General features: G+C 42.5%; 1 protein-coding gene across 1 annotated transcript in view; it reads left to right on the forward strand.

Moving 5' to 3' along the window:
- Positions 1–13484, forward strand: part of LOC124799005 (adenylate kinase isoenzyme 5) — a 466936-nt gene that overhangs the window by 449565 nt on the left and 3887 nt on the right. The window contains exon 9 of the mRNA XM_047262541.1: positions 3936–4049. Within this exon, the coding sequence (XP_047118497.1) occupies positions 3936–4049 (114 nt within the window). The remainder of the gene's footprint in view (positions 1–3935; positions 4050–13484) is intronic.

Raw genomic sequence — 13484 nt, forward strand, 5'->3', positions numbered from 1 at the left:
AGGTATTCGAGTGGCCCGCCGGAGTGGCCGTGCGGTTCTAGGTGCTACAGTCTGGAACCGAGCGACCGCTACGGTCGCAGGTTCGAATCCTGCCTCGTGCATGGATGTGTGTGTTGTCCTTAGGTTAGTTAGGTTTAATTAGTTCTAAGTTCTAGGCGACTGATGACCTCAGAAGTTAAGTCGCATAGTGCTCAGAGCCATCTGAACCATTTTTGTATTCGAGTGGCTCGTAAAACTTCGAGCTTCGACTTATTGGAAAAGCTTTGTAAGAGCATCTAAGTGTGTGTTACAGTCGTGCCGCAGGTGAGCACAATAAATAACACTTTGTGAGAAAAATGACCATATATGTCAATTTTTGGAGGTAAACATATGTGAATGGCGTGATGCATTAAGTCGCAACGGTGGACATTTCGCTGTGTGAGCGACTGCACAAGGTACCATTTCACGCACACCGAATACCTGGCTATTTCCCCTTTCACGTCACGAAATGTGTAAGCCGCCAACAGATTAAACATGCAAATACCCGGAAAACCATGATTTAGACACAGGGGCCGCAGAACGCAATACTGTATGACGGAAGATCACAAATTCACCATTGTTGATAGCGACTATGGTTTCTAGCAGGTAACCGTGCTATTGTTCTGCGTCGCGCTATCGATTCACGCTTTCTCTTACATCTGTCATAGCCAACAGCTCTGTCGCAATAAGGAAATCGATATGTGACACCATGACAACGCATTTCCGTCAACAAGACGCTAGCGGCGCGGCGTGCGAAAATCGCCTCAGTCACGCCATAATTTTGTTTCGGTGCAGGAAGGTCTACGTCATACTTTCAAAAGCGTTTCTTGTGCTCATTTATGTGTGTCGAACCCAGCAGCGCAGTTCGGCTGTCTCTTCGCCTACGATCTAATAGGTAGATATTGCTGAAGCGATGTTTTCATTTTGTTTATCGCGAGTGAGTAAGAGTTTGAGCGATCCTGTGCGATGTCCATCGCCTGTGCTATATACTTAATGCGATGCCCCTCTGCCTTCTCGAACAACTTCTGAACTCAAGTCAATTTGTGTAATTAATTTCCTTCTAAATACTTCCTGCCGAGCACCTGCACTGCCATCTGTTGGGTTCGCCCGACACTTGCTAATGTCTGACACAGCAATTATCGAACGGACTCATTCATAATGAGTTCCGCTTTCTTGACGGCTTCAGTTTTCCTTTCCTCCTTTTTTTCGGGCTACTTTACAAAAGTTTATGAAGTAAGATCAGAATCTAAAGTCGTGTGACCAAATGCGCATTGTAATGTTAACAATCTTTTTCTGTTCCCTATGACAAGCCGTTCTTTTATAAGTTTTGTACTACTGCATCACTGGAGTAAGCATTCGGGCCATTTACTAATTAATGTGTCGTCAGCAACATTCCTGTCTCCTTGTAATTACAATTCAAAAATTAATTAGTCTACAAATCCATCTTATTTTTAAAAGATTTCGTTCTCATGATTACGGATGTGTGTGACTTCCTCAATATGAACGCAATAATCTTTCAGAATAATGTATGGTATCATCTACTACTCTCTTGCTGCTGATATGAGACAAAATTTATAAATTAGCTACTTATATTTAATTGAGTTTTTTAATCAGAAGACTCGTTTTATGTATCCATATTAACTTAAAAAATAAATATGTGTTGATGGAACAACTTTAGCGAAACACATTTCTTTGCTCGTCAGTATTTCTCATACGTATTTGGGTTACGTTGTACTATCGTCGCTGAATTTCTCTTTATTCTTCCTAACTGCGTAGTTGGTATAAATCCCCTGTATTGTACAAGACGTGCAACAACATGAATAAGAAGCAGATGGGTGTGTGATAAATATTGCAACAAAGCGTTTTTTATCCACGCAGTATTTAGAGCACTTTTAACCTGAAAAGTACCATAAAAAACAAAAAAATTGCAGGTGACAAACTGTATAAATATAGCACCTGTAAGGGAATAACCAAAGTACTGTTAAGTAAAATAAAGAGAAACCAACTGCTAATAGCATAAGATCACCGAAAGATATATGGAAAATAATGAATTGCAAAAAATTATGTTTTGTTGAAGGTGGAATCCTCAAAATACTCTATATTTAACATATAACTAGTGAAAGGCCGATGTTAACCGTGTTTCACTATCGAAATAGACTATTTCACTTTTGAAGTTAGTATTTATGTTGGTGCACACATTTTGCATTATACTTTGGTCTCTTCAGTTTCATCAATGAATTACATTTTTTTTCTAAACGCAGTCACTTGTGATACATGTAAATAGTAAATACGGTATTGTTCTAACCAGCCATATTATGTGCTATTGTAAGTCTACTTAGGATAATCGGCATAATACGTCATAAATATGTTAATACTCGTTTGTTTTACAATGGTAAATCAATGAAAATAGAGAAATTAGGAGAAATTCATAAACTTACGGGTTTAGCTGAACTGAGGAACGCGTGTTACGCCTCAATAAAACAGCGATAGACAACTCCAAAAGTTCAGTTTACCTTGAAAATCGTTTGGGATGTTCTATGTTGGGAGGTGTTTGATTCGCACAGTAAAAATAATTGCAATATGACGTCTTATTAACTTGACATCCAGCAAAGCACTAATATGTGTGTCTAGAATAGTAACCGAATGCCATTTCAGCCCCGTTAGTTGAGGACACATTACATGTCGAAAACGTTTATAACAAGTCGAACAATATTTCGTACTGAAGTCAATGGCTCCGCGTAATCACATATGGGCAGTTTGCTCGCAAAGGCCTCGTTTGCGGACTCACGTTTACTCTGACGCTTTTGACTCTGTTGTACTGTATTTTCACACGTTTCAGTTTCCGCTATTAATTATGACACGCCCTACGTATTGGCTACCTGTAACAGTGAAATGTACACTCTAAAACATAAAAACGTGGTACCACAAAGGAATTATCCGAATGGGATAGAAATCGGCAGGTCTGATGTGCATGTACAGACAAATAAATGATTATAAGTTCGGAAAAAATTGGATCATTTATTCAAGAGAAAGAGCTTCACAAATTGAGCAAATCAATAAGACGTTGATCATAGAATGAAGGCTTTCACGGCAGGTGTTGCCATCACTTTCCGGGCTGAGATGCCGTGGTCCATACATAAGACTCTCCCCTGACGTTTCTTTGACTGCGGAATGCATCCTCCGAGGACAATCGGCGAACTGCAACGAGAGCATTAGTGAGCGACGTATATATAAGCCATCCAGAGGGCGCCGTCCCGACAACCAAGAGTGATGGTGTGCCGTGCCATTTCTTTTCATAGCAGGATCCGTCTGATCACCACCCGCGACATCATTAGTGCATAACGGTATGTCGACGGTATTCTGTGACCCTTTCCGTTGTCTTTCATGGCAAGCCATCCTGGGCTTGCATTTCAGCGAGATAATTCCCGCTTGCACCCGGTGAGAGTTTCCATTGCTTGTCTTAGTGCTTGCCGAACCCTACCTTTGGTCACCAAGGTCGCCGGATCAGTCCCCAGTTGAGTACGTTTGGAGCATTACGCGCAGAGGCCTCCAGTCATATCGGGATTTTGACGATCGAAGGCACCAGTCGGACAGAATTTGGCATGATACCCCTCGGGAGGACATCCAACAACTCTGTCAACTAATGCCATGCCGAGTAACTGCTTGCGCAAGGGCCATAGGTGGAGACCAACGCGTTATTGATTTGCTCAATTTGTAAGCTTCTTCTCTAGAGTAAATGTTCCAATTTTTCTGAAATTATAAATATTTGTTTGTCTGTGCGTGTGCGTCACATCTAACGATTTCCGTTGCATTCGGATAATTCCTTCGCGGTGCATCGTAATTTTTTATGTTTCACAAAGTTGTAGAGGTGTCAGGTATTGTGCGAGCGGCCTCTAATCACAGCTGTGTGGTTTCAGATGTACGTGCTGCAGCTGGTCGAGTCCCAGATGAGGACGCACATGAGCGCTCAGGGCATCATCATGGACGGCTTCCCCCGGGACATGAAGCAAGTGCACGAGTTTGAAAGCAAGGTAAGACTTACGGATTCTGGAGCCGCACATCGGCATCCGTATTTTTCTCAGTGTGAGTGAACCATTGCGAAAAATTAAACTTTCTGACGGACTAAAGTTATTTACAGTACCTGAAGTCGAACATGGACCTCTACCTTTACTGGGTCATGGTCTTACCGATTTTTTAAAATTTCATCATCTATAAAAATATAAAGAGTAAGACAAAATTAGGTCTTTTTAAAGGGTTAATTAGAATAAATGTTAATTTAAATCAAATTGAAATTTTAGAAAATGATATTTATTTCGCCTCTTACCATTGTTCTGTTTCATTAGACGTGTAATTACTTTAAATGGAAACCGTCATCTTAAGAATTAAATAAGGTGATACGTAAATAATTCTGCAAGGTCTTTCGATGTTTGTAGCAGAGTTGATTGATGATTTGGCAGTGTTTTATCAAGAGATGTATCAAAAGGCTTTGGATGTGTGGGTTGGCAGCAGCGAGTAAAACACATACAGGGTGGTTCAGCTGCCCCTACCGATGTCATTTCATGTAGCCATCAATGTTATATCTGGCTTTTGAAAACCACGTACGAGATTTTCATCCTCTCTCACTCGTTACGGGCAGACTATTAGTCCTACAGAAAAAGTGAACACTACCTTTTCGTAGGAAATTTAAATTTTTCACTGGGATACATACCTTTTCACTGGAGGCCACTATTTTAGAGTCATTCGAGAGAAACGCGTGACATTCAAACGTCCTTCCACCCCAAACTCATCCATCAGCTGTCAGGATTTCTAGTGTTTTGTTCGGCCACTCCCTCCTACCACTGTATAAATATTTTCGACTACACGATATATTCCCAGTATTGCACCTTTTTGGTGTCTATTGATTGGGCTATTGCGCCAGCAGCTCAGTCACCTATTTAGCTAACACTATTAGTTGAAACGTGCCCGTGAGGGTAATGAACGAAAAACAATTTTTGTAAACGTTAGGCTAAAACGAATTACATTAACAATCCGATCCGAGGTTTTCCTTACAAGAACAGTAGTTTCGTAATAAGAAGGCCTGACGAATACAACGATGTAAGTGTTTATTTTATGCTGATAAAATTCACAAAATTATTAGGTAAAATTTACACAAACGTCAATTTTACAATTTTTAAGTGCTCGACTAAGTCGGTAGAGTAACAAGATCAGTCAATAAAGACCATAAAATGTCGAATGTGGGAACTAATTCCTGCAGTCGCTAATACTGACTCAGTTATAAAAGGTAGTGCCACGAAGAACGTAACAGAAAACCTGATCTGTGGGATCTGAGTATGGGAGTGAGAGTGCCTTTGAATGCCACTTTAGTATGTTTTTCTTGAATAACTCCAAAAATACGGCTTCTAACGCAAATTTTACTAAGTAAATTAAATTTCTTACAAAAAGGTCATTTTCATTTATTTTCATTTATTTTCTGAATGACTAATAGTTTGCAGGTAGAGAGAGTGAGCATATGACAATCTCACGCGTGGTTTTTGAAGGCTAAATATAATATTACGGGGCAGGTAAAGCGACATTGATAGGGGCAGCTAAATCACCTCGTATAATATGCCTGACAAACCACATGCAGTTGCTATGCTTTGGCTAGGGATATGCCGTCAGCTCATTTTTAAATGTGCAAGAGTTCAATCGTGTGTGGTGGTGCTTGATTCATGAGGGCAAGTTTCTTCCTTGTCCAGTTCCATATGATTTTCCACGTTTCAGCAGCGTACTTTTGACACAATAAGTCGTTAGTTGTTGCAAATTGCTCCCAGTGTTTTCTCCTTCATGAAGATAGTTTCCGTAACTACTCGTACATCACACTACCGAGCTTCTGAGATAAACATAAACATCATTTCCGCCCTTTCTATTGCTCATGAAAACCACACATTCCATGTTGTACCACCATACAGCGAGACCTTCAGAAGTGTTGGTCCAGATTGCTGTACACACCGGTACCTTTAATACCCAGTAGCACGGCCTCTTACATTGATGTATGCCTGTATTTGTCATGACATATTATCCAAAAGTTCGTCAAGGCACTAGTGGTCCAGATTGTCCCACTCGTCAACGGCGATTCGGCGTAGATCCCTCAGAGTGGTTGACGGGTCACGTCGTCCATAAACAGCCCTTTTCAATCTATCCCAGGGATGTTCGATGGGGTTCATTTCTGGTGAACAATCTGGCCACTCTAGTTGAGCGATGTCGTTATCTGAAGGAAATCATTCACAAGATGTGCACGTTGGGGACCAAAACTGTCGTCCATGAAGACGATGCCTCCCCAATATACTGCCGATAAGGTTGCACTATCGGTCGGAGGATGGCATTCACGTATCGTACGGCCATTACGGCGCCTTTCACGACCACCAGCGGCGTACGTCGGCCCCATATAATGCCACCCCAAAACTGCAGGGAACCTCCACCTCACTGCACTCGCTGGATAGTGTGTCTAAGGCGTTCAGCCTGAGCGGGTTGCCTCCAAACACGTCTCCGACGAGTGTCTGGTTGAAGGCATATGCGATAATTATCGGTAAAGACAACGTGATTCCTATCATGAGCTGTCCATTCGGCAAATTGTTGGGCCAATCTGTACCGCGCTGCATGGTTTCGTGGTTGCAAAGATGAACGTCGCGATGGATGTCGGGAGTGAAATGGTTCAAAAGGCTTTGAGCACTATGGGACTTCTCAGGTCGTCGGTCCCCTAGAACTTAGAACTACTTAAACCTAACTAACCTAAGGACATCAAACACATCCATGTCCGATGCAGGATTCGAAACTGCTACCGTAGCGGTCGCGCGGTTCCAGGCTCTAGCACCTAGAACCGCTCGGCCACTCCGGCCGGCTCGGGAGTGAAGTTGCACATCATGCAGCCTATTGCGCATAGTTTGAGTCGTAATACGACGTCCTTTGGCTGCACGAAAAGCATTATTCAACATGGTGGCGTTGCAGTCAGGATTCCTCCGAGTCATAATCCGTAGGTAGCGGTCATCCACTGCAGTAGTAGCGCTTGGGCGGCCTGAGTGAGGCATGTCATTGACAGTTCCTGTCTCTCTGTATCTCCTCCATGTCCGAACAATATCGCTTTGGTTTCATCCGAGACGCCTGGACACTTCCCTTGTTGAGAGCCCTTCCTGGCACAAAGTAACAATGCGGGCACGGTCGAACGGCGGTTTTGACCATCCATGGATGGTTGAACTACAGACAACACGAGCCGTGTACCTTCTTCCTGGTGGAATAACATGAACTGATCGGAGCTGCTCATGCATGGTTGTTTATATCTTTGGACGAGTTTAGTGACATCTCTGAACAGTCAAAGGGACTGCGTCTGCGATAAAATATCCAAAGTCAACGTCTACCTTCAGGAGTTCTGGGGACCGGGGTGATGCAAAACATTTTTGATGTGTGTACATCTACATACATACACCACAACCCACCACATGGTACGTGGCGGAATGTACACTGTACCACTACCACTCTTTCTGCTCCATTCGCAAATAGAGCGAGGGAAAAACGGCCGTCTATATGCCTCCGTACTCCGATCTTACCTTCATGGTCCTTTCTCGAAATGTACATTGGTGGAAATCGATCCGTTCTGCAGTCAGCCTCAAATGCCAGTTCTCTAAATTTTCTCAGGAGTGCTCCTCTAAAAGAATGTCTCCTTCCCTCCAGAGACTCCCATCTGAGTTCCCGACGAATCTCTGTAATACTTGCCTGCTGATAGAACCTACCGGTTACAAATGTATCAACCCCCCCCCCCTCTGAATTACTTCGATGTCTTCCTTTGATACGATCTGGTGCGGATCCCAAAAGCTCGAATAGCACTCAAAAGTGGGTCACACTAGTGTTCCATATTCGGTCTCATTTGCAGATGAATCATACTTTCCTAAAATTCTTCCAGTGAACCAGAATCGACGATTCACCTTCCCTACTACAGTACTGACATGAGCATTCCAGTTCATACTGTTTTGTAACCATACGCCTGGATATTTAATCGACGTGACTGTGTGAATCAGAACACTATTAATATTGTATTTGAACATATGAATTGGTTTTTCCTACTCATCTGCATTAACTTAGACTTTTCCACATTTAGTGCCAGCTGCCATTCATCACTGGAACTAGAAATTTCGTCGTAGTCATCTTGCATCCATCTACATTCACTCAACGGCGATACGTTTCCATACATCACAGCATCAGCAGCAAAGATATTTTTAATCTGTAAACTTTGCGCCATTTTGTGCTAACGTGTGACAAAATTATTGAAGTAATGAGTATACTTAAGGTAAATTTAGGCACGCAAGACCGATACCGTTTACTATGACACGAATGCAAACAGCTCATGGTATGTGGCATGAGACAAACATACTTCCTGACGTCAAGTGCCGGTCTGGTTCATGTCTCTAAAAAATGTTCAAATGTGTGTGAAATCTTATGGGACTTAACTGCTAAGGTTCATCTGTCCCTAAGCTTACACACTACTTAACCTAAACTATCCTAAGGCCAAACACACACGCCCATGACCGAGGGAGGACTCGAATCTCCGCCGGGACCAGTCGCTCATGTCTCTAGATTTGGAGGAAGTAATTTAGGAGTTGTAAGCTGGATCTCGATAGTAGCCCAGTTTTCCTGTGCAGCGTTACTTACTACCTAATGAATTTGGAGGTCGGGACATCAACAGGAATATGTAAACATGTTACTTAGTCCATTGCAAGCTATTGCCAGTTTTTAGAGAAATAGTGCTCAACCAGGAAATGCTCCAGATGAGCAGTTTATTTCCACAGGCCAAAGGTAATACTATCTCAGAGCAAAACCAATGGCACATACTTATCAAAAAACTACAAATATACGCTAGAAAAAAATTATTGGCTACTGCTTTGGAGACAACGTCTTCTATGCCGAAGAGTAAGAAATAATCAAACAGAGGATCTGTTGCTTCTCACGTCGTTTATTATCTTCTTACCAACACGACATTTCATGCTATGTTTGATTATATCGCTACGTTTGTACCACAACAATTATTGTTTATTATCTTCAATTTTATATGATTATATTTTGTGAAGGGCGTGTATCATCACATTAAGCAGCTAAGAATAATAAGAAGTCTCTATTTCATTTCTGACACTAGTTCCCAAAGCAAATCGCAAAAATCACAGTTCTGCTTAAGTTCAGTACTTAAAAAGAGAATTTTCCAGTTTTAGTGCAAGTTTTATCGTGTTAATGGTGACTTGTACAAGAGATAAAATGTGCGTACTAACACCCAGGATGCAGATGGGGGCTTACGTCTGGAAAACCTACAGTTTAACTTTGAGTTTAATGTTTGAGTTTATAGTCATAGTACCGGAATTTTTCCATTCGTATTAAATATATTTTCGACTACTCGAGTTAGATAATTCTATACTTCCAACATATTATCAGTGGAACCGAGGCCAATGTAGTACTAAAAAAGTATATGTTTGTGTCTACAGTCTAGACACAAACATGTACTATTTTAAATAATTGAAAGTTTCACTTATTATGAGAAATATTTCACGGTGTGGTATTTTCGTTGTGGTCTTCAGTCCAGGGACTGCCTTGAGGCAGCTCTCGACATTATCCTGTACAATTAAACCTTTTCGACTCTGCACAACTATAGCTTACGGTAGTCAAGCCTTGGTCTCCCACTAACATTTTTAGCCCCTCCCCAGCTCCCCAACATTTCCTTCTGTTCACACTTAATTTTTAAATTAGGCAATTACAATGTTTAAAATTGTTAAAGCTTTCGTAGCCATCTGTTGACAAACTACCTATTACCTTCTGTTTCGCGTTCTTCGGCCGACGTTTGTTTCTTGATTCTTCTGACGTCTCGCCGGCACGAGTGGCTGGCAATGTCAAAGATTCACCCTCCACTGCTGATGGTAGACTACAGTCGATCTCGTGGCCGCAGATTACTTGTAGCTGGCGCGCCAACGCCCAAAGGCTTTTCCGTGGTCTTTTCGCTGCGGTTCTATCCCTGCTACCTGCATCGGTCGTTCGCTGTAGCACGGAAATACGGGATCCGTTCACCTTCGTGTTTCCTTCTTCCTTGTTGAAGCTGTTGTCATGTTTGTGTATTTCTCTAGCTTCTCTGAACAAGCGGGAGTGATGCTTTTTCTCTACAGCAAGCACTTCGGTGCAGGCAGATTTTACTATGTGGTCGGTCTCAAACTGCGTGTGCTTCACCGTGGCCAATTTCTCTACCTGCCGTTTATTTTCGGTGATTCTGGTGTTGATCGATCGTCCAGCCATTCCAAAATACACTTTTCCGTATGTACATGGTATGCTGTGTACTCCTGACGTGCAAGTGGATCCCTTTACTCCTTTGCCGGTCTGAGATACTCTTTGATCTTCTTTGTCTGTTTATAAATAGTCTTTACGCCGTGTTTGCGCAATATACGACCGATTCCGTCGTCGCTCTGGGAATGTATGGCAGAAAGGCCGTACCCGACATTTCTTTTCTCGATGCGTCACTCTGCCGGGCGTTTGTATCTGTGATACTACTTACGTTATTGGTTGAGTTCCCATTGCTCCTCAGAACGTGCTCCTCAGCACGTTTTTCAGATGGTGCATCTAGCGTCTGACGTGGTGTCGCTCAGACGAGAGATGTGTGGTAGGAATTAGATACGTTCTCTAAGAATAAGATACATTTAATTAACTTTCCCAAGTTCCATTTTATTGAAACTAGACTAGAAAAAGTCCAAATTATCAGTTCACTAACAGTCTGAACTTGGTATCTCTTGCACATGAAAGCGTAGAAAGAAGTTCAACTTCCAAAGAAAATATTCGGCTTAGTATGCTACAGGTTTCTTGTCTTTCAGTAATACAGTTTAAGTACAAAACGTGTCATATTTACTATCCACAGAGCTCACAGTTAGAAACAAGAGGAGCTTAGCAAGTTGCAAGAATGGTGTTAGAAGTGAACGGAGATTATAAGACGTGAAACTTGAGTCGTACAGAATTTGGAAAAAGATGTGAGTGATGAACGAAAAGTGTGCTCAGGATAATGGTGTGTGAAACGAGTAATGCAGAGTAATAGTGGGGAGGGAAAGTAGTAGTGAGACTCGCAAGTAATAGTGGGTTACAGAAGGAATATTGGTTTCTGGAGGGAAGAATGTGCTGTGGAAGAAATAATGAAGTGTGGAAGGAGTAGCGAGGTGAAGAGTTGACTGTGGGTTGCGGAAGCAATAGCGGGGAGTCGAAAGAATAATGGGATGTGGAAGGAACAGTAAGGTATGTAATGGTTAATGGAGTATAGGGGGAATAGTGAGGTGTGGAGGGAAGAGTTTGGTGTGAATACACAGGGTGGTCCATTGATCGTGACCGGGCCAAATATCTCACGAAATAAGCGTCAAACGAAAAAACTGCAAAGAACGAGACTTGTCTAGCTTGAAGGGGGAAACCAGATGGCGCTATGGTTGGCCCGCTAGATAGTGCTGCCATAGATCAAACGGATATCAAGTGCTTTTTAAAAAATAGAAACCTCCATTTTTTATTACATATTCGTATAGTACGTAAAAAAATATGAATGTTTTAGTTGGACTACTTTTTTCGCTTTGTGATAGATGGCGCTGTAATAGTCACAAATATATGGCTACCAATTTTAGACGAACAGTTGGTAACAGGTAGGTTTTTCAAATTAAAGTACAGAACGTAGGTCCGTTTGAACATTTTATTTAGGTTGTTCCAATGTGACACATGTACCTTTGTGAACTTATCATTTCCGAGAACGCATGCTGTTACAGCGTGATTACCTGTAAATACCACATTAATGCAATAAATACTCAAAATGATGACCGTCAACCTCAATGCATTTGGCAATACGTGTAACGACATTTCTCTCAACAGCGAGTAGTCCTTCCGTTATGTTCGCACATGCATTGACAATGCGCTGACGCACGTTGTCAGGCGTTGTTGGTGGATGACGATAGCAAATATCCTTCAGCTTTCGCCACAGAAAGGAATCCGGGAACGTCAGATTCGGTGAACGTGCGGGCCATGGTATGGTGCTTCGACGACCAATCCACCTGTCACGAAATATGCTATTCAATACCGATTCAACCGCACGCAAGCTATGTGCCGGACATCCATCATGTTGGAAGTACATCGCCATTCAGTCATGCAGTGAAAGATCTTGTAGTAAGATCGATAGAACATTACGTAGGAAATCAGCATACATTGCACCATTTAGATTGCCATCGATAAAATGGGGGCCAATTATCTTTCCTCCCATAAAGCCCCACCGTACATTAACCCGCCAAGGTCGCTGATGTTCCACTTGTCGCAGCCATCGTGGATTTCCCGTTGACCAACAGTGCATATTATGCCCGTTCTCGTTACCGCTGTTGGTGAATGACGCATCGTTGCTAAATAGAATGCGTGCAAAAAATCTGTCATCGTCCCGTAATTTCTCTTGTGCCCAATGTCAGAACTGTACACGACGTTCAAAGTCGTCGCCATGCAATTCCTGGTGCCCAGAAATATGGTACGGGTGCAATCGATGTTGATGAAGCATTCTCAACACCGACGTTATTGAGATTCCCGATCTCGCGCAGTTTTTCTGCTACTGATGTGCGGATTAGCCGCGACAGCAGCTAAAACGCCTACTTGGGCATCATCATTTGTTACAGGTCGTGGTTTTCGTTTCACATGTGACTGAACACTTCCTGTTTCCTTAAATAACGTAACTGTCCGGCGAACGGTCCGGACACTTGGATGATGTCGTCGAGGTTACCGAGCAGCATTCATAGCACACGCCCGTTGGGCATTTCGATCACAATAGCCATACATCAACACGATATCGACCTTTTCCGCAATTGATAAACGGTCCATTTTAACACAGGTAATGTATCACGAAGCAAATACCGCCCGCACTGGCGGAATGTTACGCGATACTACGTACTTAAACGTTTTTGACTATTACAGCGCCATCTATCACAAAGCGCAAAAAATGGTCCAACTAAAACATTCATATTCCTTTACGTACTACACGAATATGTAATAAAAATGGGGGTTCCTATTTCAAAAAACGCAGTTGATATCCGTTTGAACTATGGCAGCGCCTCTAGCGGGCCGACCATAGCGCCATCTGGTTTCCCCCTTCAAGCTAGACAAGTTTCGTTCTTTGTAGTTTTTTCGTTTGATGCGTATATCGTGAGATATTTGGCCCGGTCACTATCAATGGACCACCCTGTGATGGGATGTGTAGGAAATGGGTACTGTGGAATGAGTAATGAGATATGGAAGAAATAATGTGGGGTGTGAAAGGCATAGTGTGGTGAGGGCGAATAATGGTGTGGAACGAATAGTGGAGTGTGGAATGAGTACTGGGGTAGTGGTGTGGAAGGAAGAGTGGGGTGTGGATCTGGAAGGAATAACAGGGTGTGGAAAGAATGGGTAGTGTGGAAGGAATTATGACA

Source organism: Schistocerca piceifrons, chromosome 5 (genome assembly GCF_021461385.2).
Source record: "Schistocerca piceifrons isolate TAMUIC-IGC-003096 chromosome 5, iqSchPice1.1, whole genome shotgun sequence".
Lineage (NCBI taxonomy): Eukaryota > Metazoa > Arthropoda > Insecta > Orthoptera > Acrididae > Schistocerca > Schistocerca piceifrons.